General features: G+C 46.1%; 1 protein-coding gene across 1 annotated transcript; it reads left to right on the forward strand.

Annotated features, from left to right (window-relative positions):
• The first annotated feature begins 585 nt into the window (after positions 1-585).
• Positions 586-10,924, forward strand: MSX2 (msh homeobox 2). The gene is made up of 2 exons (XM_082213522.1): positions 586-1,078; positions 8,775-10,924. The coding sequence occupies exons 1-2, from the start codon at positions 739-741 to the stop codon at positions 9,197-9,199; spliced, it is 765 nt and encodes a 254-aa protein (XP_082069648.1). The 5' UTR covers positions 586-738; the 3' UTR covers positions 9,200-10,924.
• Positions 10,925-27,485: the final 16,561 nt, after the last annotated feature.

Raw genomic sequence — 27,485 nt, forward strand, 5'->3', positions numbered from 1 at the left:
GCAAGATGGCCCGCGGGGGGCATTCATTGGTATTTTATTTCGGGAGAATCTGAGTATTATAATAATAAGTCGATGACCTTGGCAGGGCCTCGGTGCGCTCTTGAGCGTTGGGTTGCCAGGGCTCACCGGCCAGGACTCTTGCTGGCCGGCAGATTTCGCTTTCGGGAAGGCAGGAGTTTTCCAGAGAGCGAGCGAGCGAGCAGGATGGGGGTGGGATCTGCCCTCTCCGAGCTTCCTCTTCGTATCATCGGCCCTAATTACTCCGCTGACTTTCCTGTTTTGGCAAAGTTACAGCGCTGGAAAGCTCCCTAATCACACAGCTCCGCTCGCTGCCCGTGTCATTAACTTCTAATTTATTTAAAAGGAAGGCAGAGTGCGGGGGAGGGGAGGGGAAAAAAAACCTCCTCCGTTCCGACCCGTCCGGAGCCAATGGCGTGAATCAGCGCGTGACGTCACGGTCGGGAGGCGCCTCCCATTGGCCGAGCCGCGCTTACTCAACTTCCCAGAGGAGGAAACGGCCAGAAGTCTCCCAAAAAAGGGGAGGAAAAAAAAGTTGCTCGGCTGATTCGGGGCTGCGGCGAGCCGAGCTAGTGCGTCCGGGAGCGAGCGCGAGAGATCGAGGGGTCGGGAGACCGAGGAGCAGCAGCAGCAGCAGCGACAGCAGCAGCAGCCGAAGGGAACGCCGGGCGGCAGCAGCAGCAGCTCTCGAGGCGGAGATCGTCGCGAAGCTGCGCCGCGATGTCTTCTCCGTCGAAGGCGAAGGAGGTGTTCTCGTCCGACGAGGAGGGCCCCGCCGCTGCCGGGCCCGAGGAGCGGCGCCCCGTCAAGGTGTCCAGCTTGCCTTTCAGCGTCGAGGCGCTGATGTCCGACAAGAAGCCCCCTCGCGAGACGGGCGGCGGCCTCGACGGGGCGGGCTTGGGCACTTCCAGGAACCTGCTCTTGCCGGGTCACGGCGCCAGGGAAGCGGCCAGCCCCGGGGGGCTTACAAAAACCTTCGAGACGTCGTCGGTTAAATCCGAGAACTCCGAGGACGGCTCGTCGTGGATCCCGGAGGCCGGCAGATACTCCCCTCCCCCAAGTGAGTCTCGGGGTCGGGAGGGTTGCGAGGGAAAACATCCCTCGGGGGGTGTGGGATGGAGGGGGTGTGGGTAGAGGGGAGGAAATAGTTAGCAGGACTCTTTCTCCAGCCGTCGAGGGACCAGCCGCTTCGCCGCAGTCTGAGCTCCCGCCATAGCCGAACTTTTGGGGCAGCAGGAGGGGAGCGAGGCGCTGCGCCGGATCCCTCAACCTAGTCTCTCGAGAAAGGCGCTTTTGCAGGGCGAAGCAGAAAGCACGATTCCAGGAAACAAGGAGGGAGCCCTTTCAACCCCATAGCCAGCTTTTGCGGCCAAGCCTTCATTTGGTTTGCATGTACAGTAAGGAACAGAAGAATGACCAAAGAATTCCGCGCGCTCCCGCCGCGATCTTCCTTAGGCTGGACCCGCCCGGAACTGTCCAAAAAAACCTCCGGCGGCCGAGACGCCTCGAGAGCCGGCTGTTCCAGCGCCAGCGACCCTCTCCTCGCCGCATTAGTCATGCCTCCTTCCAGCTGCCGTTGGCAAGAGGGAGATGGTCTTGCGCTACCGCGTCTAGGCTGTTTCCCCCCATCCCCCAGGATGATGGATCGCAGTCGAATCTCTCCTTTCTGCCGCGACGCCTTTTCAGTGACTCTCGCCTAGTTCAGTCATTTTAATTTTTGCAGTAGTTCACACACACACCCCACGCTGTCTTCTCGGTAGGCAAAAACCTGGCAAGGCGGGGAATCGACGGTGGTTTCTTATAATCTCCCTCGGTTGCCTTTCCTGGTGCACCTGCAGCAGCCGGAGCAGGCAGCCTCCGGCTCCTCCGCGCACCTCGGGCTTTCTCTCTTTACCCTTAACTGCGCGCCTCTCTCAATGGAGCCCATGTAGGGCCTCCAAACGTAGCCCAGGGACAGAATAAATGGGGAAGATAGAAGCGGGAAAGATCAACCTTCTTGTTTCTTCCTCACTAGTCGAGAACTGCCAGCTCCAGTGAACCTGGACGGCAGTTTCCAGGCTGTGAGGAAATGCGCTCCGTGACAGCATCGCCCATCGCTTTGGCTTCCAAAGGTCTCTTCGCTTAAGAAGGTTTCTGCAAACCACATTGTTTTCGGAGCACTGGTTTCCTGGGACAGATTTCTGGACAGTTTCCCAATGTTCTGAAACCTGTTTTTTTATTATTAATATTTTATTTATAATTTTCACCCTTAAAACAGTTGATAGTAACCCATATACCAATTACACATTTAGTTTTGACTTTTCACCATCCTTTCTATGGTTCACTTATTTTCTTTTCCATTACATATTCTAATTAATCCCTATATTTTCATTTTCTCAATTTTATATCTCAATAATGGTTACTGCTGAATTTACTCTGCTAGTGTTACCTTTTTAATATGCTTACAGTGATTTTCCAAACACAGTCAACAAAACATTTCCAATCTCCCTTAAATATTTTTTCATCTTGATCTCTTATTCTGTTTGTCAGTCTTGCCGCAAACATTCTGAAATCTGTTTGGAGTCTGAAAAGTGTGGCTTCCTCCCTCGCGCCCAACCATGGCTTTTCTTAATGCCTTTGATCCATCTTTATTTCATTTTCTACGATTTTCTCTTTATGCTCATAACAGAGTTCTTGATAGTGTTGTGCAAGTGCATGCACACATCTGTCCTTATCGCAGCCCACCTCTGCTTCATCTCATTCTTTGGATATTGGGGTGGTGGTGTTGATAATGGAAGGTACTGTGTTTCTTTTAATGTTAAAGGGGCAACTGTGGCGATAGTAATGCCTATATTTCCCCCCAGAAGCTGTTCCTCTCTCGGAAAACATTTTGTATGCAGCAGAAAAATAGTAAATTGATATTCTGCTTAATTGGAAATAAATTCCACTAATAGAAATATGAACAAAGAACCTGATGGAACCTTAAATGTCTGTTGTGGCATTTGCTTTCATAGGCCAGAGTTCATTTCATCCACCACAAAGTGGGATCTGTCACACGAAAAACTTGTACCAGAACAAATGTGTTGATAGCTTCCACCACACACTTTCTTTTAATGCAGTTTACTTCCAGCTAAGCTGAATCAGAGTACAAGTTGCTATATTCCCCCCCCCCCATGGTGGGAAATGGGTGGCAAGGAAGAGTTGTTCTCATCATCTCTGTTTCTATACCGATTTTTCTCCGCTTGCATTTGGTAAAAGACCCCCAAAGGCAATCAAGGCCTAGCTTTTTCTTTTCTGCGTTCCCTTGCCTTGTTGCCTTATCCTGCACATCTTTGCTCAGAGGTCATTCTCATCGAGTTAAGTGAGACTTAACTCCCAAGTAAACTGGCATAGGATTACACACTGACCACGGCCACCCCAAGGCCAGAAAATTGTGGTTTATTCTAAATCTGAATAGCATCATTATTGTTAGTGCAAGCCTAACCGTGTCCACTCTGAATTCAGCAGGACTTGCTATTATGGAGTTTATCCCCAGTTAAGTAGTATTAGGATTGCAGGCACAGACTTCTTACCAGTTTCCCTAAGCAATCAGAAACTGTTTGTAATTCTAAATAGAAATAACTGACAAAGGGTTTTGTGAGTGTGGGTTTGTTTTAACAAAACAAAGCATATTTAAGTATCCACTGGAATTTCAGTGTATTTGTTTATAGCTTTCCACAGAATTATTTCATGTCTGTGGTGCTTTTGCCTGCCTTTGGGTTTCAGGACATGAAGCCAACTTGGGTTAAGAGAGCACTCATCAAAAGAATCTAACTCCCATCTTAAGACAATTTCACTTAAAAGTTATAGTTCATCTGATTTCAGTGGAACTTTTAATGGAATGCGTTTCCAACTGAAGAAAAGTTGAGGGAGTGAAAAAAATCCCAGAGAGCTTTCTGTATAGTGGAACTGCCATTCTTCAGCGTCTATTAAAAAAATTACTAAATTGCTCTAGACAGTGTCTCAGGTCTGGTTGACTCCAAAACTCGTTTATTTTCCACATAAAAAATAGGAGTTATCTAGTGAGAGTTTATATTTCCTGGATAATAAAATAAAATGAAAGTCACTTCAAGAAAATTGTAAAAGGAGAGGATATAGGAATGGAGGGTTTTTAAAAAATGCACAAATAAGATATTATAGTACAAAATATGATATATTCCAGTATAAATGTATAGAGGTATGCTGATAGTAAAGTTAACATTGTAGATTCTCAATATCTTTGAAACTGTTGCATCACATGACAAGGAAAAGTGGGGAAATTCATCAGAAATAACGGGGAAATGGGTTAAGTTTTTCTAGGTATGCATAGTTAGGAGATCATTTTTTTTATTACATTGATTTTAGTATAGGCATCTCCCCCTTGACGCAGCAGCTGTAATACTGTATTTTGAAAGTTCCTGTTAAAAGCAAAAGTTAAGAGCACCCATTATCTGGAAAAGTATTTTTCCAAATATTCTCATACTGAAAAGTTGCGCTTTCCCTATTACCACTTAAAACAAATGGCATTTAATCTGCCCTTCTTCACATCTAGATCCAAGGATACAAGCCTAACAGAACCTCCTTTATTAAAGCTGCAATCCTATACACACTAATTTGGGGATACGCTTCCATGAAACTCCGTGCTCCTGTATTACTGAATAATTCTCCTGGGAGACTTGTTCTCATGGCACCTTAAAGAGATTATGCGGTTTGCAAAAAAGCAATTCCTGAACTTCAGGAGAGCGTATTGTTTTCCTGAGCAATATCTAGTTGTGCCTATAGAAATAAGCCTTCTAATTATGATCTTTGTTCAGCCACAAATATGTGTGACAGTTATTAGCAAATCAACATGTGCTTTAATTAGTGCGGGCTTGGGAAAGACTGAATGCTTCTCTTAATATGTTCCAATAACAACCCACTTGTTGCATTATGTAAATGATGAATGTCATCCCTAAATGCCATGCTACAAATCACTTATCTTTGGGCAGTGGCGTAGCATGGGTTGTCAGCACCCGGGGCAAGGCAAGTAATTTGCGCCCCCTAACCCGTGGATTTTAGTAGGGGCAGAGAGCAGCGAGTGCGAGCGCCCCCCCCCCGATGTTGCGGCCGGCCCCCCTGCACCCCCCACGCTACGCCACTGTCTTTGGGCATATGGGTAAAACTTAATTTACAGCACAAGCCTAACATAAGCATGGGATAAAGCTGTGAGTGAAGTTACTCTCACTACCCATTCTCTGCATGCATGCACACACTTAGAAATCAACCCCATTGATTTAAATGGGGCTTCCTGACACATAGATGCATATCCAACTTTACTGTATTTTTCACCCCCTAAAAAAACCCACCTCCTTTAAAAAGACCAAAAAAGAAAAAATCAGAAGCAAAACATTATCCCTTCCAAATCCTTACTGTGACAATAGTACCATTTATTCTGAAATGTGCCAGCTATTTAAACAATCTTAGGTTTAATTCTATTCTAGACAGCGTTCGCCTCTTAAACCAATATTTCCCTCAAAACTATTCTGAAATTCTGAGGCTGCAATCCTAAACAAGCTTATTCAAGAGTAAGTCCCATTGGAAAGTGCTTAGTGAACAGACATAGAATTATACTGTAAATTTTCAAGTGGTCTCTTTAAGATTGTGATGTTTATCACAAGTGCTTGCAAGTCCCAATAACAGTATAGGTTAATTTCATCTTAGGATCCTGATGCTGGCAATTCCTATTTATGCCTTTCCCTTGCTTTTCTCATAGCCTTGCTGAGCCCTGAAAGTCCTGCTACTGAAATGTAAATTATGCTTTTAAAAGAGTCGGGACTATTACTATGTAAATTACAGGCTTTGGGTTGTAATGGAACAAGATATGAAACAAATTCCACTGCCTGTATTAGCTACAGATGTTTGAACACACACACATATATGCATATGTCATAAAAAGTACATGTTGAATCAGTGTGTTGACTTCCTTTTATATTTTTTGTTGCTGGCTTAGAATACAGAGATCTAAAATGGTGATGGTGGGGAGAGCAGTCAAGACTTTGCTCCCAGATCACAAGTCTACCATTGATTTCAATGAAAGGCTTGGCAATTAGCGCAGTCACAGTGTGTGGGGGAACCCTGTCGGACTCCCGTGTCCTCAGGCAAAGCTTCAGCTAAACTTTCTGATAAAATACGTAATTCATGCTGGATAAATCATAACAACTAGTGGCTGGGGATGCATTTCTTTCTATCCTTTATGAAACTTTAAAAATCAAAAAACGCACAGCCAACTACTAACTCTTTCCTTTAGTAACACGTTCTACTTCCCACTTCAGTAAGGGCCCCTAGAAGTTCTTGCTTCTCCAGATCTTACTAAGATGAGCACATTGGAGCATGTTATGCACCTGATTTTCTGACCAGAGGCTTTCAGATGCCCTAGACTTTTTGTAGGACTCTCCGCTAGGATACCGTACATAAAGGGCATTATTGCACAAAAGAAGGATGACCAGCTGTTTTGGCAACAGTCTTGTTTCAGTAAGATGGTATCTTTGCAGTAGATTTTTCGTTAAAGCTCTCCATAAGGTTCTTCAAAGGCCTGGACAGTGATAGGGGGATGCAGGTGGGCTGTAACATTACTGTAATCACATCCTATAGCATTCGGGAACACTGGAGCCAACACTGTTGCCATGTTGACTGTTGTTAAGGATATGAGACTTGTCAGTGTACCTTCACAGCCCTCCATCTGCTCACCTGAAATCTCTGTATCCCTTACAGCAGACATGAGCTTATCGGATCTCCTTTGTTTTTCACTAGATCTGCCAGCCGGAACCAAGTGCTAAGGACATACAGTTAGAATTAAAGAACAATCTGGGCTCAGGGATTTGTTTTCAGTACAAGAACAGAGCTTACAGTCCTTTCATGCAAAGTCTACTCCTCTTTAGTTTTCTTATTTCAGCAGGTGGGGAAAGTGGCTGTTGCTATTACTAAATAATTGGTTTTTGGGAACCCTTAACCACCTACTGGAAATTGCCCAGAGATCTCTCAGTAAATCCTGATCTACATTTTGCCCACCCTTGCCTTACAGAAACAAATACCCATTGGATTCCTACTGGTGCAAGGAGTAGAGCGTAGCAGCTGAGCATGCAATAATGCTTTTAAAATATGTGTAAAATTTGTTTGGTGGATTCTAAGATCCTCACTGAGTGTGGGGTATTCTATTCTGTTTTCTATCTGTACACCCAAGATGTTTTAAGCATACAATTTAAAACGTAATATGTGAATGTAACAAATACATATATTGTACATGCAGACTCCTCAGGCACCTGCAATCAGGTGTGGCTTCCTGTCAAGTGTATTCCTGATAGCAGACCCAAATCTGCTGCTAGGTGATGTGCAAAATAGCTAGGATAGTTTCCAAACAGGCTACTATATTTTGGGGGCAGGGGGGATCCCTGTGTACTGTCTTCATTACATTAGCTGAGCTTCTGAAGGTTTCAAACAAGGAAGAAAAAAAGAACCCCCATAAAAAACCTTAAAAAACCTGAACTAGGATATATTGCGTAGATGAAGTAAAGCAGGGGTGGCCAACAGGTAGATTGTGATCTACTGGTAGATCTTGGGGTGCCTGCAGCAGATCGTGGGACCCCTTCCCCCCAAAAAAATCTCGGATTTCTCCCAAAAAGCTCAACAACTTTGGTCAATCCAATGAGTAGATCACTGTCAGGTTTTTTTTTTTTATAGTGGGAGTAGATCAGTCTCTTGAAAGTTGGACATGTCTGATTTAAAGCATACAAAGAAATGTAATAGATGGATCATTGCTTTGATCCCGCATCAGATTTTTAAAATAGGGGGCGCAGTAGTTTCACAGAACAACATGTGTCTGCTACAGCCAGATTGCAAACATCCACATAATAAGCAGAAATATAGGCTATCCCTTTTAAAGTTTAATGTATCATTCCCATCTTCCATTTTTAAAAAGGGGTCCTTCTTGGTGTGTCAGAATTTCCTGTGTTCTGCTTTCTTTCATATTTGCCGTCCCATAAACATAATCTCATGCGTTCTTCTTAAGCCAACTGTCTTATCTTAGTGTTTTGATGTCTGGGGGGTGGGAGGTACAATTGGGCCTGGTTGCCTTTGTGCAGCCAGTAATGGACTATTCTGCTTGTTACCATCGTCATCATATTTTTTTTAAATTATTAGCATGTGGCACTCACCCCATGTACGTAAGAGTCAGAGCCATTGATTTAAACAGGACTTGCCTCTGAGTAGACATGGCTAGGATTGTACTGCTGTTATAATTTATACCCCATTCATACGCTGAAGGGATGCGGGTGGCGTTGTGGGTTAAACCACAGAGCCTAGGACTTGCCGATCAGAAGGTCGGCGGTTTCAATCCCCGCAACAGGGTGAGCCCCTGTTCTTCTGTCCCTGCTCCTGCCAACCTAGCAGTTCGAAAGCACATCAAAGTGCAAGTAGATAAATAGGTACCGCTCCAGCGGGAAGGTAAACGGCATTTCCGTGCGCTGCTCTGGTTCACCAGAAGCGGCTTGGTCATGCTGGCCACATGACCCGGAAGCTGTACGCCGGCTCCCTTGGCCAAGAAAGCGAGATGAGTGCCACAACCCCAGAGTCAGCCACGACTGGACCTAATGGTCAGGGGTCCCTTTACCTTTTACCATACCCTAAAAAGGAGAGAAGAAACTGCTTTTTTAACATTTGGCAGTGATCATCCACTCCCCCCCCCGCTCCCAGCTTTGGTAACTGATCTTTGTTTTCCTTTCCAGGACACCTGAGTCCCACAGCCTGTACGCTGAGGAAGCACAAGACCAACCGGAAGCCCCGGACACCTTTCACCACCTCCCAGCTGTTGGCTTTGGAGCGCAAATTCCGCCAGAAGCAATACCTCTCCATTGCTGAAAGGGCTGAATTTTCAAGCTCGCTGAACCTCACAGAGACCCAGGTCAAAATCTGGTTCCAAAACCGGAGGGCCAAGGCAAAGAGACTGCAGGAAGCAGAGCTGGAGAAGTTGAAAATGGCAGCCAAGCCCATGTTGCCATCTGGCTTTAGCCTTCCTTTCCCCATCAACTCCCCTCTCCAGGCAGCCTCACTCTATGGAGCATCTTATCCCTTTCACAGACCTGTGCTTCCCATCCCACCTGTAGGACTCTATGCTACTCCCGTCGGATATAGCATGTACCATTTATCGTAAGAAGATCAGAAAGCAAAGCAGCGGCGCAATCAGAGACTTTCTGGTGGATCTTGCCCAGTTCAAGAGTGCAGTACAAAAGCCAATTACTGGTCATTTTTTCTGCATGTTTGTATGTGCCTTATCAAGTTTATAGGAGTTTGAAACAAAAAGCAGAGCCTGTATTCTGCAGGCTGGGGAACCAGCCAGGTGTGATCTCAACACATAGAATCTGATCCTGAAAGAGAAGGGTTGGGTTTTTTAAAAACATACATGCTTAAAGTAATATAGTTTGTTTATATACTGCACATGGGGGCGGGGCAGGAAAGGAATCAATTCTTAAATCATGCATTTTCGCAGCATTTCTGTTTCCCCGCGATGTTTGCAGTGGGGTGTCAAACCATGTTTTGTTTTTCAAAATAGGAGCAATTCATTCTTTAAGGCGAGAAAGCTGCAGCTTGATCCTATGCATGTTTACTCAGAAGTAAGTCCCACCCTGTTCAGCGGCGCTTACTCTGCGTTTAAATGTGGCTGTAGGTACGTTCCCATGTGTTGTTTGACTTGGTAGGGGAAATTTAGATATAAATGTGGATTTTATTTCTAAGACCAACTTTGGAAATAAAAGCAGACTTTCAAGTAGAGGCAAGGAGTTAGTTTCTGCATTTCCGGCTGGGTTCTCTGTTGCAGTCTAGGCCTTAAATGGACGTGTAGGCAGTTGGAGTACTCTGAATGCAGAATGCTGGGCCATCCAGCAAGGCAGTCTGCAAAAATTTGACCTAGAGTAGTTCCGTTGGAATAAATGGGATTGATCCAGATAAAGGGACCTACTATGCAAAGGATTAATGCCAATGATAATTTTATTCATCCTTAGTTTGCAGTTTATTCTTGCTTATAAGACATCAAATAAGGGGTTTGTATGTATGCAGTGGCCAAGAAGGCAGGCCGAGAGCTTGAGAAGAGTTCTGTCCTGATCCCGTTCTCCCCTGGTTTGCTTCAGAATTGCCACTTACAGTCAAGTACTTGACTTTTGGAACGATATCAGGAGGGGACACAAAATAGAGGTATGAAGAAAAGAGGTGTTGCTTTTCAGAAGTGTGTGTGTGTGTGTGCATGTGTGTGTGTGTGTACATGTCTGCATTCATGTGCAGAGAGACTATCAAAACCGTGTTGCAAAGTTGTTTTGTTTTTATTGCAATATTCTGTGTTTTAACCATTATTAGCTTATAGAAATGAATTTGTGCTTAAATGTTTCTTGAAACACCCATAGATCCAGACAAACAAACAAACCTATGGGAACTACATAGTGCCACTGACTCTAAATGCAGGACTCACCTTCCCAAGCTTTTAATATTTTTTTCAGGCTGGAAGAGTCCTGTTTAGTGTGCTTGGTACTATAATAACCCATTTTTATTATTCTAATTATTTTATTATTACTATTGCTAAACTTCATGGTAAAGTGTCTATAGAGGATTCAGACTGTTGAAGACAGGACTTCTCAAAGATGTATTTTTGGCATGTTTATAAAAGAAAAAGGGCCACAAAATTTGTTTTGGAGTTTTGTTTTGTTTTTGACCCGCTACAAGCTGTGTTGTGAACCTTATCCATTAGCTCAGTTCTACCCTTTCACCCCCAGCATATTAAAATCCCTTTGAAAGGGATGCCTTGTACAATTTTATATATTTTATTGAAGATTTATTATTTCTTATCTCTTTTATTTAGAATTAAATTAAAAAACCTTGTTTAATTGTGTGTGGGTTTGTCCGTGCTTGGAGTTATTTATTTTAAAACACTTGAAGCCAAAGAAACTGTTAGCATTTGTGTCTCGTTTTTCAGTTCTTCAGAAATTTAAGGCTGAACAAAGGCCAAATCCGCAAACAAACTTGTGTTGCTATAATTCAAATAAAACAGGCAAATCTTATGGACCCTCTCTTCATTTAGGCTGCAATCCTATACTCACTGGGAGTAAGAACCCATTGAACTTACTTCTAAGTAGACATGTGTGGGGTTGTAATACAGACTATCAATACTGGGGTTTTGACTTTTTCACTCATATCTGGCTTTGGTAAAGTTACTCATTGTTTACACCATTAGTAAGTAACTTAGTAAGTAGCAATTCTCCGGATAGAGTAAGATAATTTTTTGATTCCCTTCAAAGTGGTGACAGAGCTGGCCTGTTGCTGCTCATTGCTGCACTCACTTTGATAGGACTTGGTCTTAAGTAAGTGCATACATGATTGCTGCTCGGGTCAAAGTGAAGGACCAGGTCGTTTTAGAAAATGTCGAGGACTATATTATTAAGGAAGACGATCACATTTAAAATGCACAGGTACAACTGTGCTGAGCAAAGGCAAAAGCTAGCCCAGGCCGTCCATCAGAACTTGCACTGGATATTTGACCTCTGCCAGCTTGAAATTGACTTGGTAGCTGAGGAATTGTGGAAAGGAGGTAATGTCAAGCTACTACTTGCCCAAGATAGAGACAACTCGATCCAGAAAGCCCAGATGTGTTGATGCTTTTATACACCCAAGTTGTTTGTGACTGTTGCCGGAAATCCTTCTCCTTGATTAGAGAGTGTGTTTTTGCATTCCCAACCGGTGACTAGCTGAGCTGAGGAAATTTATTACTCTTTCTTCACAGGATGAGAGACAAATTGAATTAACTGGTCTGCCTTATTTTAGCTTTCTGAGGTAAAGATGCATTTTATAGGTCCTCTTGTTCCAAATACTGCATCCCTCATGACTGCCGTGAAGTGGTGAATTTTTTTACAAAGGAGCATTTCTTTGTTCTATAACAGTCTGAACTTTTGAGAATGAAGGAAAGCTCTGCTTTTAAAAGGGAGAAACATAAACAAAGGCGTCTTGGATTATAGAACAACAATCCCCATGGAAAGGCTGGGATTGTTTTATTTTATTTTAAGAAGAAGCTTTAAAAAGCGACCAGGTCAGCATCTATCAGAATTAATGTCTGGAGAATCTTGACGCTACAGAGGGATTACCGGTAACTAGGCATCCTTTCTGACTCTTGATTTTCCATAATAATACGTGGCAGGTATGCAGCATTTTTAGACAGGCCTCTGTAGGTTTATGCAGAAGTAAGTTCTACTAAGTGCACTGAGACTTAACATCACAATCCTAACCATGTCTGTTCAGAGTAAGTCTTATTTAATACCCTGTGGCTTACTCCTAGGTAAATGTGGCCTCAGATGCACTGGAATGTAGTCCTAGACTGTTCAAAGCACTTCACACACATTCACTGAGGCTACTAGGCCACTTATTTGGAAGCAGGCCTAGTGGAATTCCATTCCATTTGCTTCTGAGTAGACATGGTTAGGGTTGTGCTGTTATTTATATTTATGTTTTTGCAATAGCCCTGTAAGGTCGGTTAGAATGCCCATACAGCAGGTGGAGAACTCAGGCTGAGAGGAAGTGATTTGCTTAAGGCCACAAACAGAGCAATCCTATACTGAGAGGTAAACCACTTAGATGCTCACCAGGTTATACATAAGATTACAGCTCGACTGAGTTCATGGCAGAGGCAAGATATGAACCTGGTTCCATCTCCCACGGTGCTTCCTGATGGGGGCTTAATTCGCAAATGGGTCATTGGCCACTACGACAGTAAGAAACTGGATTTTCCACTGGAAAGGGTGAATGTGAATTAAATGGAGGGGGGAAGGCTGGCATTTTAATGCCAACGATATTGTCTAGATGCCACAGAAACTTAGGTGCAAGAGGAGCACCAATCCTCTAGTAAACAATCATTTGGAAGCATCCTTGGGGTCCAGAGTTGCAACCCACTTAGTCCAGAGCAGTCGGGCTCATGGGGATGCAATGATGGAGGAAACTTCACCTGTAGCATTTTTTGCCTGCCCTGCAGCTGTTCGATGCAGGAGTCTTGATGTGAAGAGACAGGGGAATGATCAGGGGGAAGGCCTAACCAAACAAAACACGCTGTTTTCTCAGGGCAAAGTATGGAATCTGAAAGAAACCGGATTAAGGTACCCGAATCGATGTCTCTTATCTCTTCGCCGCCACCCCCTACTTTACCAGCCTCCTCCGCAGCCCTTTCTAATTATCGTTTATAGCTGTGCTATAAAAAAAAACATAGAGGAGGGGGTTTTCTGTTTAAAAGAACGATTTGCCTTAATTTAGCCGAGAAGAGCGAGAGGGAAGGGAGCCTCCAGTGATCCTAGATGCCCTTAAAAATAACTGAGCCAGGGGAGGGTTATAAAGCAAAAAGAAAGCAGGAGTCCTTGGGCATAAATCAACGGTGTCAGGGATTACTAGGAAATCTCCGCGCTGGAAATTCTTTGAGCAAGGGAGCTTTAAGGGTGTTAGGAACGATCGTGCAAGGGGCTCCAGGATTTATTGCAGAAGGCCAGGGTGTTGCGGGGGGGGTGTTTACTCCTAAGCCCCCCCCCTATCAAGTCCCCTTTTTTGCAGAGACAATTCCCGGCTGCTTCTTCCAAGTGGAATTGCACCCGGCGCCCAGTTGATTAACCTAGCCCAATCGAAAGGCCGGGTAAATTGAGTATTAGGTTTTATGGGAGGGAGGGGTCTTTAAACACACGAGCGCGCGCGCACGAGATTTCATCGCGGCTCTAATGGGAGTGCCCCGGAGGCGCGCGCGTGTTTAAAGTGAGTAAAATGAATCAATTACATGCCGCGATCTCGGGGAGCAGCGCTGCATTATTACCCCCAAATTCCACCCCTTCACAAATAAAATAAAATAAAATAACCTCCTCCGCAAGAACCCGAGAAAGCGGCTCTTTAATAGGGGTTATTTGAATGCAAAGCTGAATTGTTCCCAAATACTTTCTGACACAAAACAGATGCCACTGGAGAGCGAGAGAGAGAGAGGAATGAGGCTGAAACGAGTTTTGCTCGTTGGCATCAGATTTAGGCAGGGGATCTTTTTGAAAAAAAAATCCGGTAGAAAGCAGACAATAATTGGAGCAATAAATATTCGGTATTTAATTTTTTTTTTTTTTTGGGGGGGGGGAGAGAGCCACGGCGTGAAAAATGGTTCTGAGCTTTCCAAATTCCAACCTGATGAGCGGAGTCTGGCCGCGCCGCCGATGGAAGAAATGCAACCCACCCCCCGACTTCCCGCCCCCGGGATCCCGAATTCCCCCGCGACGGAGCTGTTGACATAAACAGTTAGGAATGGGCTTTTGGGCACGGCTGAGCCAGTGGCCATCAGACGCGGCGGAGTCTGCATTTCATGTTGTCACATTTCCTTGTCAAACCCCGGGGTTTCCTGCCTTTTATGGAGGGCGAAGGCGAGCGACTACTGGGGCTCTATTAAATCAAGGCGTCGCCTCAATCCGGAGTTTGCTCAGAGAGAGAGCTGGGGGGGAGGGGAGAGACGGGGGGCGCTGTTCTTGGCAGGCTGGATTCGCGTTGACGCACGCGGCGGACACCCCCGGACCGAAAAGGGACAGCTCTCCGATCCTGAGCTTGTTGCTGGCTCCAAAGCAAGGCCCTCTGAGCTCGGCAGGCCACCTTTCCACCGCCTCGTGCGCACAGGATCGCAGCCCAAGCGCTTAGTCCGTTGCGCTAACCTCGGTAGAACCTCCTATGCATCTTAATATTCAAGGAGTTTCAGCAGGAGCGCGCTGAAAGTTAAGTGCGCGTGGGATTGTAGGTTTGAGGTCGGAGGTGCCATCTCGGGGGGCTCTAAAAAGGGTGGGAGGTAGAGAAGGAATATCAGTGGCTACAACTCCTGATGGCTGTGTACTGTCGGAGGCAGTATACTGGGGATCGCAAGTGGAAAAGAGGCTGTTGAGCTCAGGTCTTGCTTGCGGGCTTCCCACAGGCATCTGGCTGACTCCTGTGAGAACAGGATGCTGACTTAGGTGGGTCACTGGCCTGATCCAGCACGGCTCTTATTATGTCCTTACAGGGTGTATTGCTAAGAAGAAAGCAAGCCGCAAGCACAGACGTGTTGAAATCTGCCAGAATGCAGGCCTCATGTCTCGGGGGTGCCCCCTTATCCCCCTCATCTCACATCCAAATGAAGTAACTTTCGATAACAGCAGCAGGTCTTTACCGAATTTCATTCCAGGTCCTCCTAAGCATCTGGAGAATGGAGGAGATAAGACTCGGTGGGTTGCGTAACCCTCACACTGCAACATGTCTTGTCGTTGACTTCATAGCGACAGCGGCGAAGATCTGACCTTTCGATTGCAATCCTATACCTCTTCCGACCTGGGAGCAAATCCTATTGAAGTCAAGGCGGCCTACGCCTAGGGAGACACATAGAAGATAGCAATGTCCCGGCCATGGAGGGGAGGATGACCAAGAGATTGAGAAGAAGAAGAAAAATGAAAGGACCTCCCCGTTCCCACCGTGTCTTCTGTTTTAAGCCTCATTTTCAATAACTGGCTTATTTGGACCTCAAAACAATATACAGTACACTTAATCTGAGAGTTAGCCCCATTGAACTCAGCGGGGCTTACTTCTAAGGAGAGCATGCATTCATAGTTATTAATAGTTCTGGGCCGGATCCTCTTTATATATGCATATATAACCCAGCCCATCTCCTTTAGGACAATTTCTGGTGTGCCCTGAGATTTCCATTTACCTAGCCACATAAAATCAAACTCTGTTCAAGGATCTATCACACGTCGCTGAGGTTCGATCTGCTGGCTGCGTACTGGGGCAGCTTCAGTTATTCAGTTCAGTTCGCCACCTGACTCGCGTGGGTGGGAGAATTTGTGCCCACAGTCCGAAAGTAAGCGGTGGGTCGCATCCTAATACAGCGATCCTAAAGGCAACGGCGCTTATTCTCATTTAAGCACTTCCTTGAAGTCCTTGTTCATTGACTTTAGCAGGGATAACCTAGGGTTTGAAGGCTGCAGATGCGCAGCCCGATCCTGTCCTATGCATGTGGGAATTAAGGCTAAAAACTTAAACATACTTCCTAGGGAGTAAGCCTCAGTGAGATTTACTTCTGGGTAAATATGCTTAGGCTAGTGCAACCCGTTTCACTGAAGGCTTACTCCCAGCTGTGTGTGCTTAGGATCGCAACCCATCCCTGGCATTTTCCCTGGTGCTTCCTCCGGTCAATCCCATCCGAATTCTGGAATTCGGGATTACGGTAATTTGGAGCAAGCCAGAAGGACCTTTTCCAGCTGGCCAGGTGTTCCTGCGGGAATCGGATAATATTCTTCATCCCAGCCTTTGAAGAAACGCCACCCTCCTCACCCGTGGACTGCAAAGCAGGCCTCGCGTAGCTCCGTTTGCTCCGGCAACCTCGGCTCTTGCCGAGTTCCAGGGCCTCCGCAAAAGGAGGACCTCGCTATTTGTCCACCTCCGGCGGAGGTTCCTGCTTGCCAACAACTACGAGGACCACAGAGAGGAACTGGAACCGAAGCTTGCTAATATTAAGGATCGTACTGAGAGCAAAACACCACCAGCAGCATCATGGCCGTGTTGCTGATATATGAGAGCCTAGGGAAGAAAATAGAAGTCAATGTCGTTACTGGCTAGAGCTGTGATATTTGTAAAACGCCGTGTACACACAGGGTAAGGTGTGTCTGTAAACAGGGGTGTGTGTAGTGCGAATGTAGCAACAGAAAAGCAAAGAGTGGGTGAAATAGATTCAATGCACACTGTGCTCCTGTATAAAAAATGGTTAGTACACAATACATACGAGTTTAGGTACATCCAAGAATGGGCTCCTATGTGCCCTTCGAAGTAAATCCCAGTGGAATCGTGTGCATATGAATGTAATCACTGCAATAGTTTCTCTCTCTCTCCCCCCCCTCTCTCTCTCTCACACACACACACAACGTGCGCGTATGTATCTATCTCTCCGTCCCCTTCTCCAACAGGAGGAATTTTCCAACTGGTGAAAGCATCACAGAAACATTTAAAAAGTGCAGATCTCCCAAGGTCACAAAAGCAAGCAACACCATCAAACCACATAATGGTTGACTCTGGCATCACCTGAGCACCACTGTCGCACAAAAAACTTTAGACTGCTGTCCGACCTGAACGCAGGTACTGGGGAGTCAGCTCCTTTGAACTCGGAGGGAGCTGGCTTCCTTCCAGATGGGGGCATGGGCGTAGCCAGGTCTTTTGTTAGGGGGGCAGAATTTTGTTAGGGGGGGCAGAACCTCAGAAATGTATTGTTTTTATTGATTTTTTTTTGATTGGGGGGGGCATCTGCCCCCCTTGGCTACGCCCATGGATGGAGGCTTAGCATTGCAAACGGATCATCCATATCTCCCAAACAGGTAGCTGGCCACACGTGCCTTTTTGAAAACTTGATTGGATTTTTCGTCGAAAAAACAACCATCACCCCTGGGCACACGTGATCGCACCATCCACACGGGTCTGGAAGCAGCATGGGACTCTCGGTTCGCGCTGTTACTGCGCAGCCTCCGAGCTAGCTCTCAGCCAAGCGAAGAAGCCCTTCGAAATCCCGTTGATTTCGTTCAATGAGCCTAGCTAGGCAATTTTACTGGGAAGTACAAGTCTAATGTGCAAAAACATGCGCACGAGTTTGGTAATTTCTCAATGGGGAAAGGATTTGAGGAAGAATAGAAGTATAGTCATTTGACAATTTAAAGGATAGTCCATAATCCGGAGGGATTTATCTTCCCCAAACATACACGTCCCACTTCAGAGAGCAGGTAGTGCAAAAGATCGGGGCTGCTTTAAAAAGAGATGTCTTGTTTGCTGCAGCTTTATAGACGAGCTTTACACGAGCGCAGCTTGTAAATGTGTGACAGAAAAGGAAGATGAAACTGACAAGCGAACTGGAAGGGCGGAGACGCCGTGCCCAAAACTACGCGGATGCAATTGCCCATTGAGCTCAGCGGGCATTTCTTCCAGCTAAATCTGTTTACGCACGGGCTGCGCTTCCACTGCGATCCTCAATCCATTTTCTCGGAAGTAAATCTACCGCGTTTTATTCCCAGGACGCCTGCGACAACAGCCCCAAGAGGGGAAGCGCGTGGGTGTGGAGGAAAGCCATCGAAGACGCTTCCCAAACCCCTTCAGCTCCGTCTGCCTTTCATTCCGAAATGCAAACATCCCTGCCAGCCGGATCCAACGCACTGTGGTTGTGGGAAACAATGTGCTCTCAATGGGGCTGGCCCTCAGACGAAGGGGCTTATACAGGATCGCAGCCTGATTAGTATTTGTTTTGGCTCCGACGGGCGGCCACCGTCGGGGAAAGGTGCGCTTCTGTTTCTCCTGCTTGAACGCCAAGTTCCCAGGTCCCCCCCCCCACCTCAAAGATAAGGAGGAGGGAGGAATTGCGCGCCTGGCGGGCGGGCGGGGGGGAGCCTGACGTCTTTGGTGCTTTTCCCGGCCAGCCCCATCTTTCCATCAAATCACTTTCGCTCTTTAACAGCGCAAGGAAATCCCCTGCCTGCTGCTTTAAATGGAAATCTTGGTCTATAAAGCTGTAACAGTTTTCTAGAAGTCTGATTTTCCGATTCCACGATGGTTGCTATCTTTTCAGCCCTCTTGGAGAACCAGAGTCTTGAACGTGAGGACGTGTATACATACACGCAAGCACCGAAACAGGTTTTTATATAAAGCTATTCAGGGAAATTAAACCCTCTGACAGCGGAAAGCAAATTTTCTTGGCAGTAATGACGCTGCCTCCCCCCCCCTTTTATATATATATAAAAAATGGTTGTGTGTTTCGAATAAGCAAGAAACTCGTAAAGGGGAGGGAACCGCGTTCCCCGAGAAAATATGCGCTGCCCTTTTCATTCTTTATTAAACTGATTGTGCCAGCATTTCAGCTCGAAGTTTGATTTAAATAAGAATATTTTCCCAGACGTCTAATGGATTGCTTTAGAAAAGAGCGCGCGCGAGAGAGAGAGATGGAGAGTTATTTGCTTTTTAATGACTTTGAATAGCCAATTCTGGGCTATCAAGGTGCTGTGTTAAATAACAAACTTGAGTACCCTGGAAACAGCAACAGGAGCAAAGGGGGTGGGGGGTGGAGGGAGGGATGGAAACCCCAGATCAGAATGAAAAATAAGCAGCCAAGATAATCTCCCATCGGCGAGCCAAAAATGCAATAAAGCTAATTTAAGACTGTCAAAACTTCAAAGCTGAGAAAAGGAGCTGCTAAAATAATGTCTCTTGATAAGGAAATAATAAACACACTCGCGCGCGCGCCCATACACACACACAAAATGTCTACTCAATAAACTCCCCTGGATCTCGGGGTCTGGGCTATATTTTATTTGGTGATGAAAGCACTTTGATGTCAGTGTATTCCAAACAATTATTATTATAATTTGAAACAACCTGGTGTTTTCCATTACTAACGGCTTACGCTTTGAAGTTACACCTCATAATTTCTTAAATTAAATAAATCATTTTAAGTTTGCACTGGGAGCCTTTTAATAGCAGAGAAAGGAATATCATTATCTTATTGAGAGGCAATTGCCGCGGCTCCAGTTTGGCTGTAGCTGGGGGCAAAGTGGTTCTCTCGAACAGACAGACTTTATTAGCCTCCCATAACTCTTGAAAGAACATTTTTATATTTTCTTTGATTCGGCCCCCTTCCTCCCCCAACCCCAAACCCGACTCTTGTTTTCAAGCTGTCCCAACCTTTAATTACTGCCTAATATGAAAAGCATTATTTTTTAATGCTGTGTAATTTACCAGAGGCAAGAGGCCAAGCTAACAATTGTTTATAGGGCTTGTTGTTGTTTCACACACAGGGGCAAATAATGCGGCTCCGAACCCGGCTTTTCATGGGTGGTTGCACTAATTAAGACAGTGGCGGAGACTCCCGGGAGGGGCGGGCAGCTTCACATGGAAGCCGACGGGAGCGGAAGGCTTTGGAGAAGGCCGGCTCCTGCCGACGCCCTCCGCGCCGGCTGCTCTCCTGGTGTTTTGATCCTTCTTGAAAGGCAGCTCGCTGCTTCTCCCCAGGCCTAGAAGAGCTCAGATCCGAGCGGAACGGAAACCAGAGACGCGCCAGGCTGCGGATCTTGAGGCTCGCTTACTCTAGAGGAGAGCCCTCCTCCAAATCGATCCACTCATCTCTCTCTGGGACTTGCAACCTCTAGGCTTGATTATTGCAGACAGGGGACATTCCCATAGCAGTTCATCTTTTTATCTTTAAAGGGAGCCAAATTCACACGTTCTGCTGCAGAGAAAGCATCCCGTGTCATACACGCACGTGTGAATGCGCTTGGGGCCCGTCTGCGCGTTTAAGGCCCCCTCACACTTAAGGAAGAAAGCTGTAGCTCAATGGTGGCGCATCTGCCTTGTGCGCAGAAGGAGGTCTCAAGTTCAGTGCCCTGTCCTAGAATTGTAGAGTTGGAAGTCCAACCACCTACCATGCAGGAACCTTTTGCCCAACGTGGGGCTCGAACTCACAACCCGAGGTTAAGAGTAAGAAAAGATGGTGCCTGACTCGGTCAGTGTAGAAAATGCTGGGCTAGATGCGCCAACAGGGGAGTCCAGGGATGGCTAACCTGCAGCCCTCCAGAGGGCATTAGACTCCAACTCGCCTCAGCCCCAGACACCATGGGCATGGTGGGAGACTTGGGGAAATGCAATAGTCCAGCAACACCAAGGGAGGCAGAAGCTAGTTTGATCTTCCAGTGTCCTTCTTGTGACTTTTCATAAAGAGGGTCCTCCACAGCATACGAATCGATTTGGCTGACTTGATACACACACACACACACACACACACACACACACACACACACACACACACACACACATCTCACTATAGCCAGCCAACCACACCCCTAGGCCACCCCAGCCTCTCTCACCACCAAGGAAATACAACAAGCCAACAGTAAGAGAACCCATACAAGTGATGCCGACACGGCCCACACTAAGTAAAATAATAGAAGCACTGCCACCCGATCCCACCCCCCTCACCATTCCCCTTCCCCCTCTTTCCCTCCTAACCTAACACTGTATGTAACACTAATGTTTCACAACAAATGCGAATGATCTGTAGAAATCGCAACTTGAAAAAAGAAACAATGCACGTATTTTTTTAAACTAAGAAATCTTTATGATAGATAGATAGATGATAGATAGATAGATAGATAGATAGATAGATAGATATAGATAGATAGATAGATAGGGCCCTGATATGGTTGTAGTGAGCAGGGTGGGATGGGGTCAGAGGTGCCGCCTCCTGCTGTTTAAGACCAAGGTACTTTTAGTTTAGCATCCTGTTCCCAGTGGAGGACAGCCACTGGCAGGTACTGCGATTGCGTTCTCCTGCTGGTTGTCAGGTGCGATTTTTATTTAAGGCACTTATCTACCGCTCAATCATTAGCATTGGGAAACGGTGGAAGCTGGAAATGGCCCAGCCATAGAACCTCCACTCACAGGAGGCAGAAGACCTGCGATGAAAGCTGTGAAGGACAACGAATGGCCGAGATCTGAATTAATCTCCGGTTGAGAAATATGGCCCTTCCCACAACATGCGCATTTGCCTTCCCAAAACGTTCAGGGGCGAATTCTTTCTTCTCTCTTCATCCTTATCTCCCAGGCAGCTGCTGCATTCCAGCAGCAGCTCTGGTTTGACTTCTCTAGCAGTTTATGAAACTTTTTTGGGGTTCGAAGTTAAATTTCTTTCTGGAGGCCGGATGTTGGGTAGCCTTTCTTTCGAGGGGCTATCCTTAACTCTTAGACTGGCTGAAGTGGCAGAATGAGGAGCCCTCGACTCACCACCCTCTCCCAAGTCCACTCAAATAAGCGCCGGGCGTAGCATTTTCCGAAAGCATCTGAAATCAACCGCCATTGAGTATGTATTTAAAAAAACCTCTTTCTCTGGGCTGCAAGGGAAACTGGTTATTGGGTACTTTTAAAAAGCAAGGAAATGAGTGAGAGGCTGGCTCTGAAGTTTAACCAAGTGCTCTAAACTAAAGCCTCGTGTGCATAGCGAGTTAATTTAAGAATTCCAAAATGAGAGCTGCCGCAGACTCGCATCCTTTTTAGACGTGCAAGGGTGCTTGAGAGGTCATCTGCTGCAACCCGCAGCTACAGCATCTCTGAGATCCAGCCATCCTGCCTCTGTCTCCATGCCTGCATAGCCGTCTTTTTCCTCAGAAGCCTCCCATGGGAGAGAACCCCTCGCCCTTTGCCGAGGTAGCACATCCCATTGCTAAACTGCTTTTGGCACTCAGGACTCGCTGCTTAGCGTTTCCCCTCGAAATGGCAGGTCTCCCGTTTAAAACCAGTAGCGACCATCCTTTAAATCTCTCTCTCCTCTTCCAGATATTCTGTTAAATAACTGGAGGACAAATGTCAGCCCCGCACCTCACTCATATGATCCTGCCCGGTTTTGCTTAAATCAAAGCACAGGGCGCACAGAACCTATATTCGGGAGGTCTGCTTTAATTTAATTTAATTTATTTTAAAAAAGATATGGGCGCCAGTATGCATGGGCAGGGCCCCAGATATGAAACATTTGTGACCCACAGAGCCTTCACAGAGAGACTGGCGGAAGCCTAAAGGAAATCGAAGTGAACCCTATAAAAGTGACAAGCAAAACATGTAGACAGAGACTAACGCAGCACAGTACAGTTCTACTCAGAAGCAAGGCCCACTGAGTTCAGTGCAGTTTCCTCTCGGGTAAGTGGGTACGGATTTGCACCCTAAATCATTTTACAAAGAACGTTAGATTAGACAAAATCGTCACTCGGCCATGAAGTTGACAGGATGGTCATTGGTCAGGAACCCACTCTTAGCCTAGCCTGCCTCAGAGGATTGTTGTGAAGATAAAAGGAGAGGGGAACGTGGGAGAGATAATCGCGTATGTCGCTTTGAGCACTTTGGACTAAGTTAAAATTGAATCAAATAAGTGAACCACAACAGTCCTTCTCCAGCTGCCTCTTCCCACCCAAAGGAAGGACACGCACACCGCGTGCGTAAATGTGGATGGTGCGCCCTGGCCGGTTCTAGGCCCATGAGAGAGTTGATTTCCTTAAACCAGCGGGGAAAGGAGCTAACGAGGGAACAAACACTCCTAACAAACAGTCGACAGCTTTATGGGCGCCGCTCCGTTCCCAGGGGGATGTGTGTGAAGAACCTTCCCGAGTCTGGGCTGCCCATCCTCGATGCGCGCCTCGCTCAGTTTCTCTTTGAAATTACAGACAAGCCTTTGGATTTTTCTATTTTATTCATAAGAGCCAGGAGTCACCTAGGGGTTTGTTTTATGGGCGGCTCTCTCTGTCTCTCCCTCCCTCGTCCCCTTTCGTTCAGCTCCTTTAAAAGTCTAATCTGCCCCCACTCTCCCTCGCTATTTTTCACGCCGGACTCCTCGGCATTTCTCGGCTAAGCCCTTTTCCTTTTTGATGTAGCGAGTCAATTGAGGAATGCCGGTCTCGGTTATCAATCACCCAGCTGGGGCTTAAAGGGCTCCGGCTAATCAGATTTAATTGCTCATGTAGCGCCACTCCTGCCCTGGGCCACGACCGACTTGCTCAATTAAACCCCAAATACCTCCAATCAATAAATAAGGGACGACAACACGTTTAACGGATTTATCCAGCCAAGGAACTGAACTGGAAACGGATTACAAGCAAGAAGGGGCCTCTCATAATTAAACATACCCCTTCTTCCCGAGGGAGGAGGGAGAAGAGAGAGAGAGAGAGAGAGAAAGAAAACCCTGCCTATGGGAGAAGTTAATATGCACCTGCTTTCTCAAAAGGCATTTATTATTATTGTTGTTGTTGGGATTGTGGCAACCCCTCTGCCATTAAAAAAAGAAGAAGAAAAAGGAAGTAGCAGAGGCCAGGTTCAAATGGGGGACAACAGGAGGGAGGGAGGACTACCTTTTGGAAACATAGGAAGTTGTCTTATATTGTGTCAGAGTCCTTGGCCCAGCCAAATCAGCATTGTCTACACTGACTGGCAGGAGATGATGACACAGATTGAGCCTGTGACCTTCTGGATACAAGCACATGCTTTATATACCTTATTTGCTACAATTTCACACGTCTCTCTGTGTCTCGTGTTTATGTACACACACCCAGAGCATCCCCTCCAGTCAGATGAGAGCCAGCGTGGTGTAGGAGAAGGACAACTCTGATTCTAAGCTTCCACTGCCTTGCAGTACATCTTCGGGAGAAGAAATCGGATAAATAATAACAAGAAGAAGAAAAAGTGAAAGAGTAAACCCTACACGGGGACGCGGGTGGCGCTGTGGGTTAAACCACAGAGCCTAGGACTTGCCGATCAGGAGGTCGGCGGTTTGAATCCCTGCGACGGGGTGAGCTCCTGTTGCTTGGTCCCTGCTCCTGCCAACCTAGCAGTTCGAAAGCACATCGAAGTGCAAGTAGATAAATAGGTACCGCTCCAGCGGGAAGGTAAACGGCATTTCCGTGCGCTGCTCTGGTTCACCAGAAGCGGCTTAGTCATGCTGGCCACATGACCCGGAAGCTGGACGCCGGCTCCCTTGGCCAATAAAGTGAGATGAGTGCCGCAACCCCAGAGTCGGTCATGACTGGACCTAATGGTCAGGGGTCCCTTTACCTTTAAACCCTACACAAATCCAGAGTGGAGTCCCTAAGATGGTTGGGTGGCACCTTATACACCTCCTTCCAGCAACTCCTGCAGCCAAGCTGGTGCCAAACATGTTGCTTTGCTTTCCTTTGGACCACATCAGCAAGGCTGAGAGGGCGGCAGCCTAAGACCTCCATACACACTGCCCTGGGGAAGTCACTTCAGTGCTGCTAGGGCTGTGGTTTGACTTCACTCAAGGAGGTGCACTCCATTGTCTCTTGAGATAGATGGATGCCAGCAACAGCAGTGTGGTGTGGTGGTTAGAGTGTCAGACTAGGACCTGGGAGACTGAGGTTTGAATCCCTGCTCAGACATGAAGCCCACTGGATGACCTTGAGCCAGTCACCGTGTCTCAGCCTAACATTCCTCACTAGGTTGTTGTCGAATTAAATGAGGGAGAGAACTTGAGCTCCTTGGATAAAAAGGTGGAATATAAATGCAACCAAATTGCTGGCATCCGTCTGTCTCAGGATACAGTGGAAGAGAGTAAGTAAAGCCAAACCATTAGAGAGTTATAGCACCTGCTGTGGCTCTAGAGGCCAATACAGCAGAGACATATTTTATTGCAGGTGAGGCAGATGAAGGCATCCAGTTTTGCTGCTACAGGTGCACCACAGTGTTTCTTCTTCCTTGCACTACTCCCAGTGGTCATTCCTCTTCTGGTCACTGCTGTGGACGCACGACCAGCCTGTCTCCAAGCACTGCAATTGTTTGCAACAGTTTCCCATATGGCCGGGTTAATGTTGCCAGCCTTCATGTCACATTTGCAGACATCTTTGTAACACTGAGTTGGTCTGCCAACAGGCCTGGTGCCTGAAGTCAGTTCTCTGTCGCCCACGCCTTTGGGGATCCTTCCATCTTCCATTCTGTGTACTTGATGAAGCCAGCATCACCGAGGCAGATGTGTGAACATGCTGGCTTTGGGAGAGTACATCTTTATTTGGGAGTCTGTCCTGTCATGTGATGTCCCAAATCTTCCTGACACAGTGCAAATGGAAGGCATTGGGGTGTCACTCCTGGTGGGTATAAAGGTGCCCATGACCCACTTCCAAAAAGCAGTGCTCTCAACCTGCAAGCCTGCTAGGCCTTCATCTTGGTATCACTGTGAACTTTTTCAACTGTCCTTGTGTCTTGCAAATATGCAAGCAATCAGCAACATACAAGCGAGTGGGTGGGGATGTGGTGAAGCCAGGGAGGAAGTCTGCTTTCATTGTTCTCCTTCCCTTCTGTTCAGAAGACTTTTTGGGCAACTAAATATGCCCCCTGCCACCCTTCTATTGCCATCTTTTGCCCCCAAACACCCTCCAAACCTTATCTCTGGTCAGGATGGGTCACTGCAGATTTTGATTCATAATGCACCTTCTGGAAGGGCTTGAGACATCTTTTTTTAAAAAATGGGTCCCCTTGCCAGAGATGTATTTAGGGGAGCACGACTGGTTTGCCCGCATGGACCCTGCAGCAGTGATGAACAATGGAAGGCAAGAGGTGGAGGGGCGGTGGCACTGACTTTTGGCATTGCACAAGGCACCACTGAAATGGTAAAACCCAAAGTCCAGTATTGCCCTTGCAATTACTGTAGCAATCCAGCTTACTTCAGTTATAGTAGTATTTCCTAAGAATAAATGCCACAAGGCATTGTCTAAATTCCAAGAAGGTGTGCATGCAATCATTCCTCAGTACATCTTGAGATCCACATGTCTATCTGATTGATTGATTGATTGATTGATTGATACACTGGCATTAACCAGGAACTCCTTGGCTAGTACACATTGATTGGAATTATTTTCTGGGAGGGGGTGCACACAGGGACTTCAAAAGCAGGAAAGTTCTAAACATTAGAGTACTCCTCCCTGTATTCCTGCCCAGCCCTCAAAAGGTACCGCAATTAGAGTATGTTTCTCAATCCCCTTTCAAACAACACCTTCCCACATAAGCTGCATGTGATCCAATTTAAGTTTATTAACAATTACTACTAATTATAAGTATTCATGCATGAACAATCAGTCCCTTCCTTTCCGTGTATGTCAATATGCTGGACTGGTAGACCATATAAACACTTTATGTGTTGGTATCATGAACACCCTTAGGTTATTGTGCAATTCCCCAGAGAGAACAGATTGCAAACTGCTTGCCCCATATCAATTCTGGGTTAGGCTTCTGCAGATAATTGGGACATCATCAAGGCTCTTGTAGAGCACTTAACCTTAAGGATTGCTGTATTTCTATGGATGTTGCTTTCCTATATCTAGATCTCATGGAAAGTGTGACCCTATACATGTTTCCCCAGAAGTAGCCTGGGGAGCAGTGCTGGTGCCTGACTATTTTGCACCCTAGACAAAGCTAACTACTTGCAACTCCACCTTCCACCATTGCTAACTTCAGTTTTCAAGAGAAGATGTACTATAGAAAAAGTGACAAGCACAAATCTTTAAACTGCTCAATTTGTTTTAAATTGCAGGAATAAGTAATGCAACAATCTTTGGTTATCTTTCTCAAATACAAAAAAGAAAAGAAAAAGGTTTCAGCACACAAACCATTCTGAATAATCTTGTGAATGGTGATGCAAACATGTAAGTCTCTTTAAAAGTTTCAATTCCAGACACATCAGAATCTCATGTTTTTTCCTTGGCAAATTTTGCCACCTATTCCTACAGATCAAGATGCTTGGGCATGTTCAATTGATATAGTTGCCAAGCCAACCTATTTTGCAACATTGCAGTATTTTGTACATCCGAGCTTCAGGAAACTGAGTTCAAAATATAACATAAAAGTAAAATATTACCAGAAATTTA

Source organism: Podarcis vaucheri (genome assembly GCF_965113315.1).
Source record: "Podarcis vaucheri genome assembly, chromosome: 2".
NCBI lineage: Eukaryota > Metazoa > Chordata > Lepidosauria > Squamata > Lacertidae > Podarcis > Podarcis vaucheri.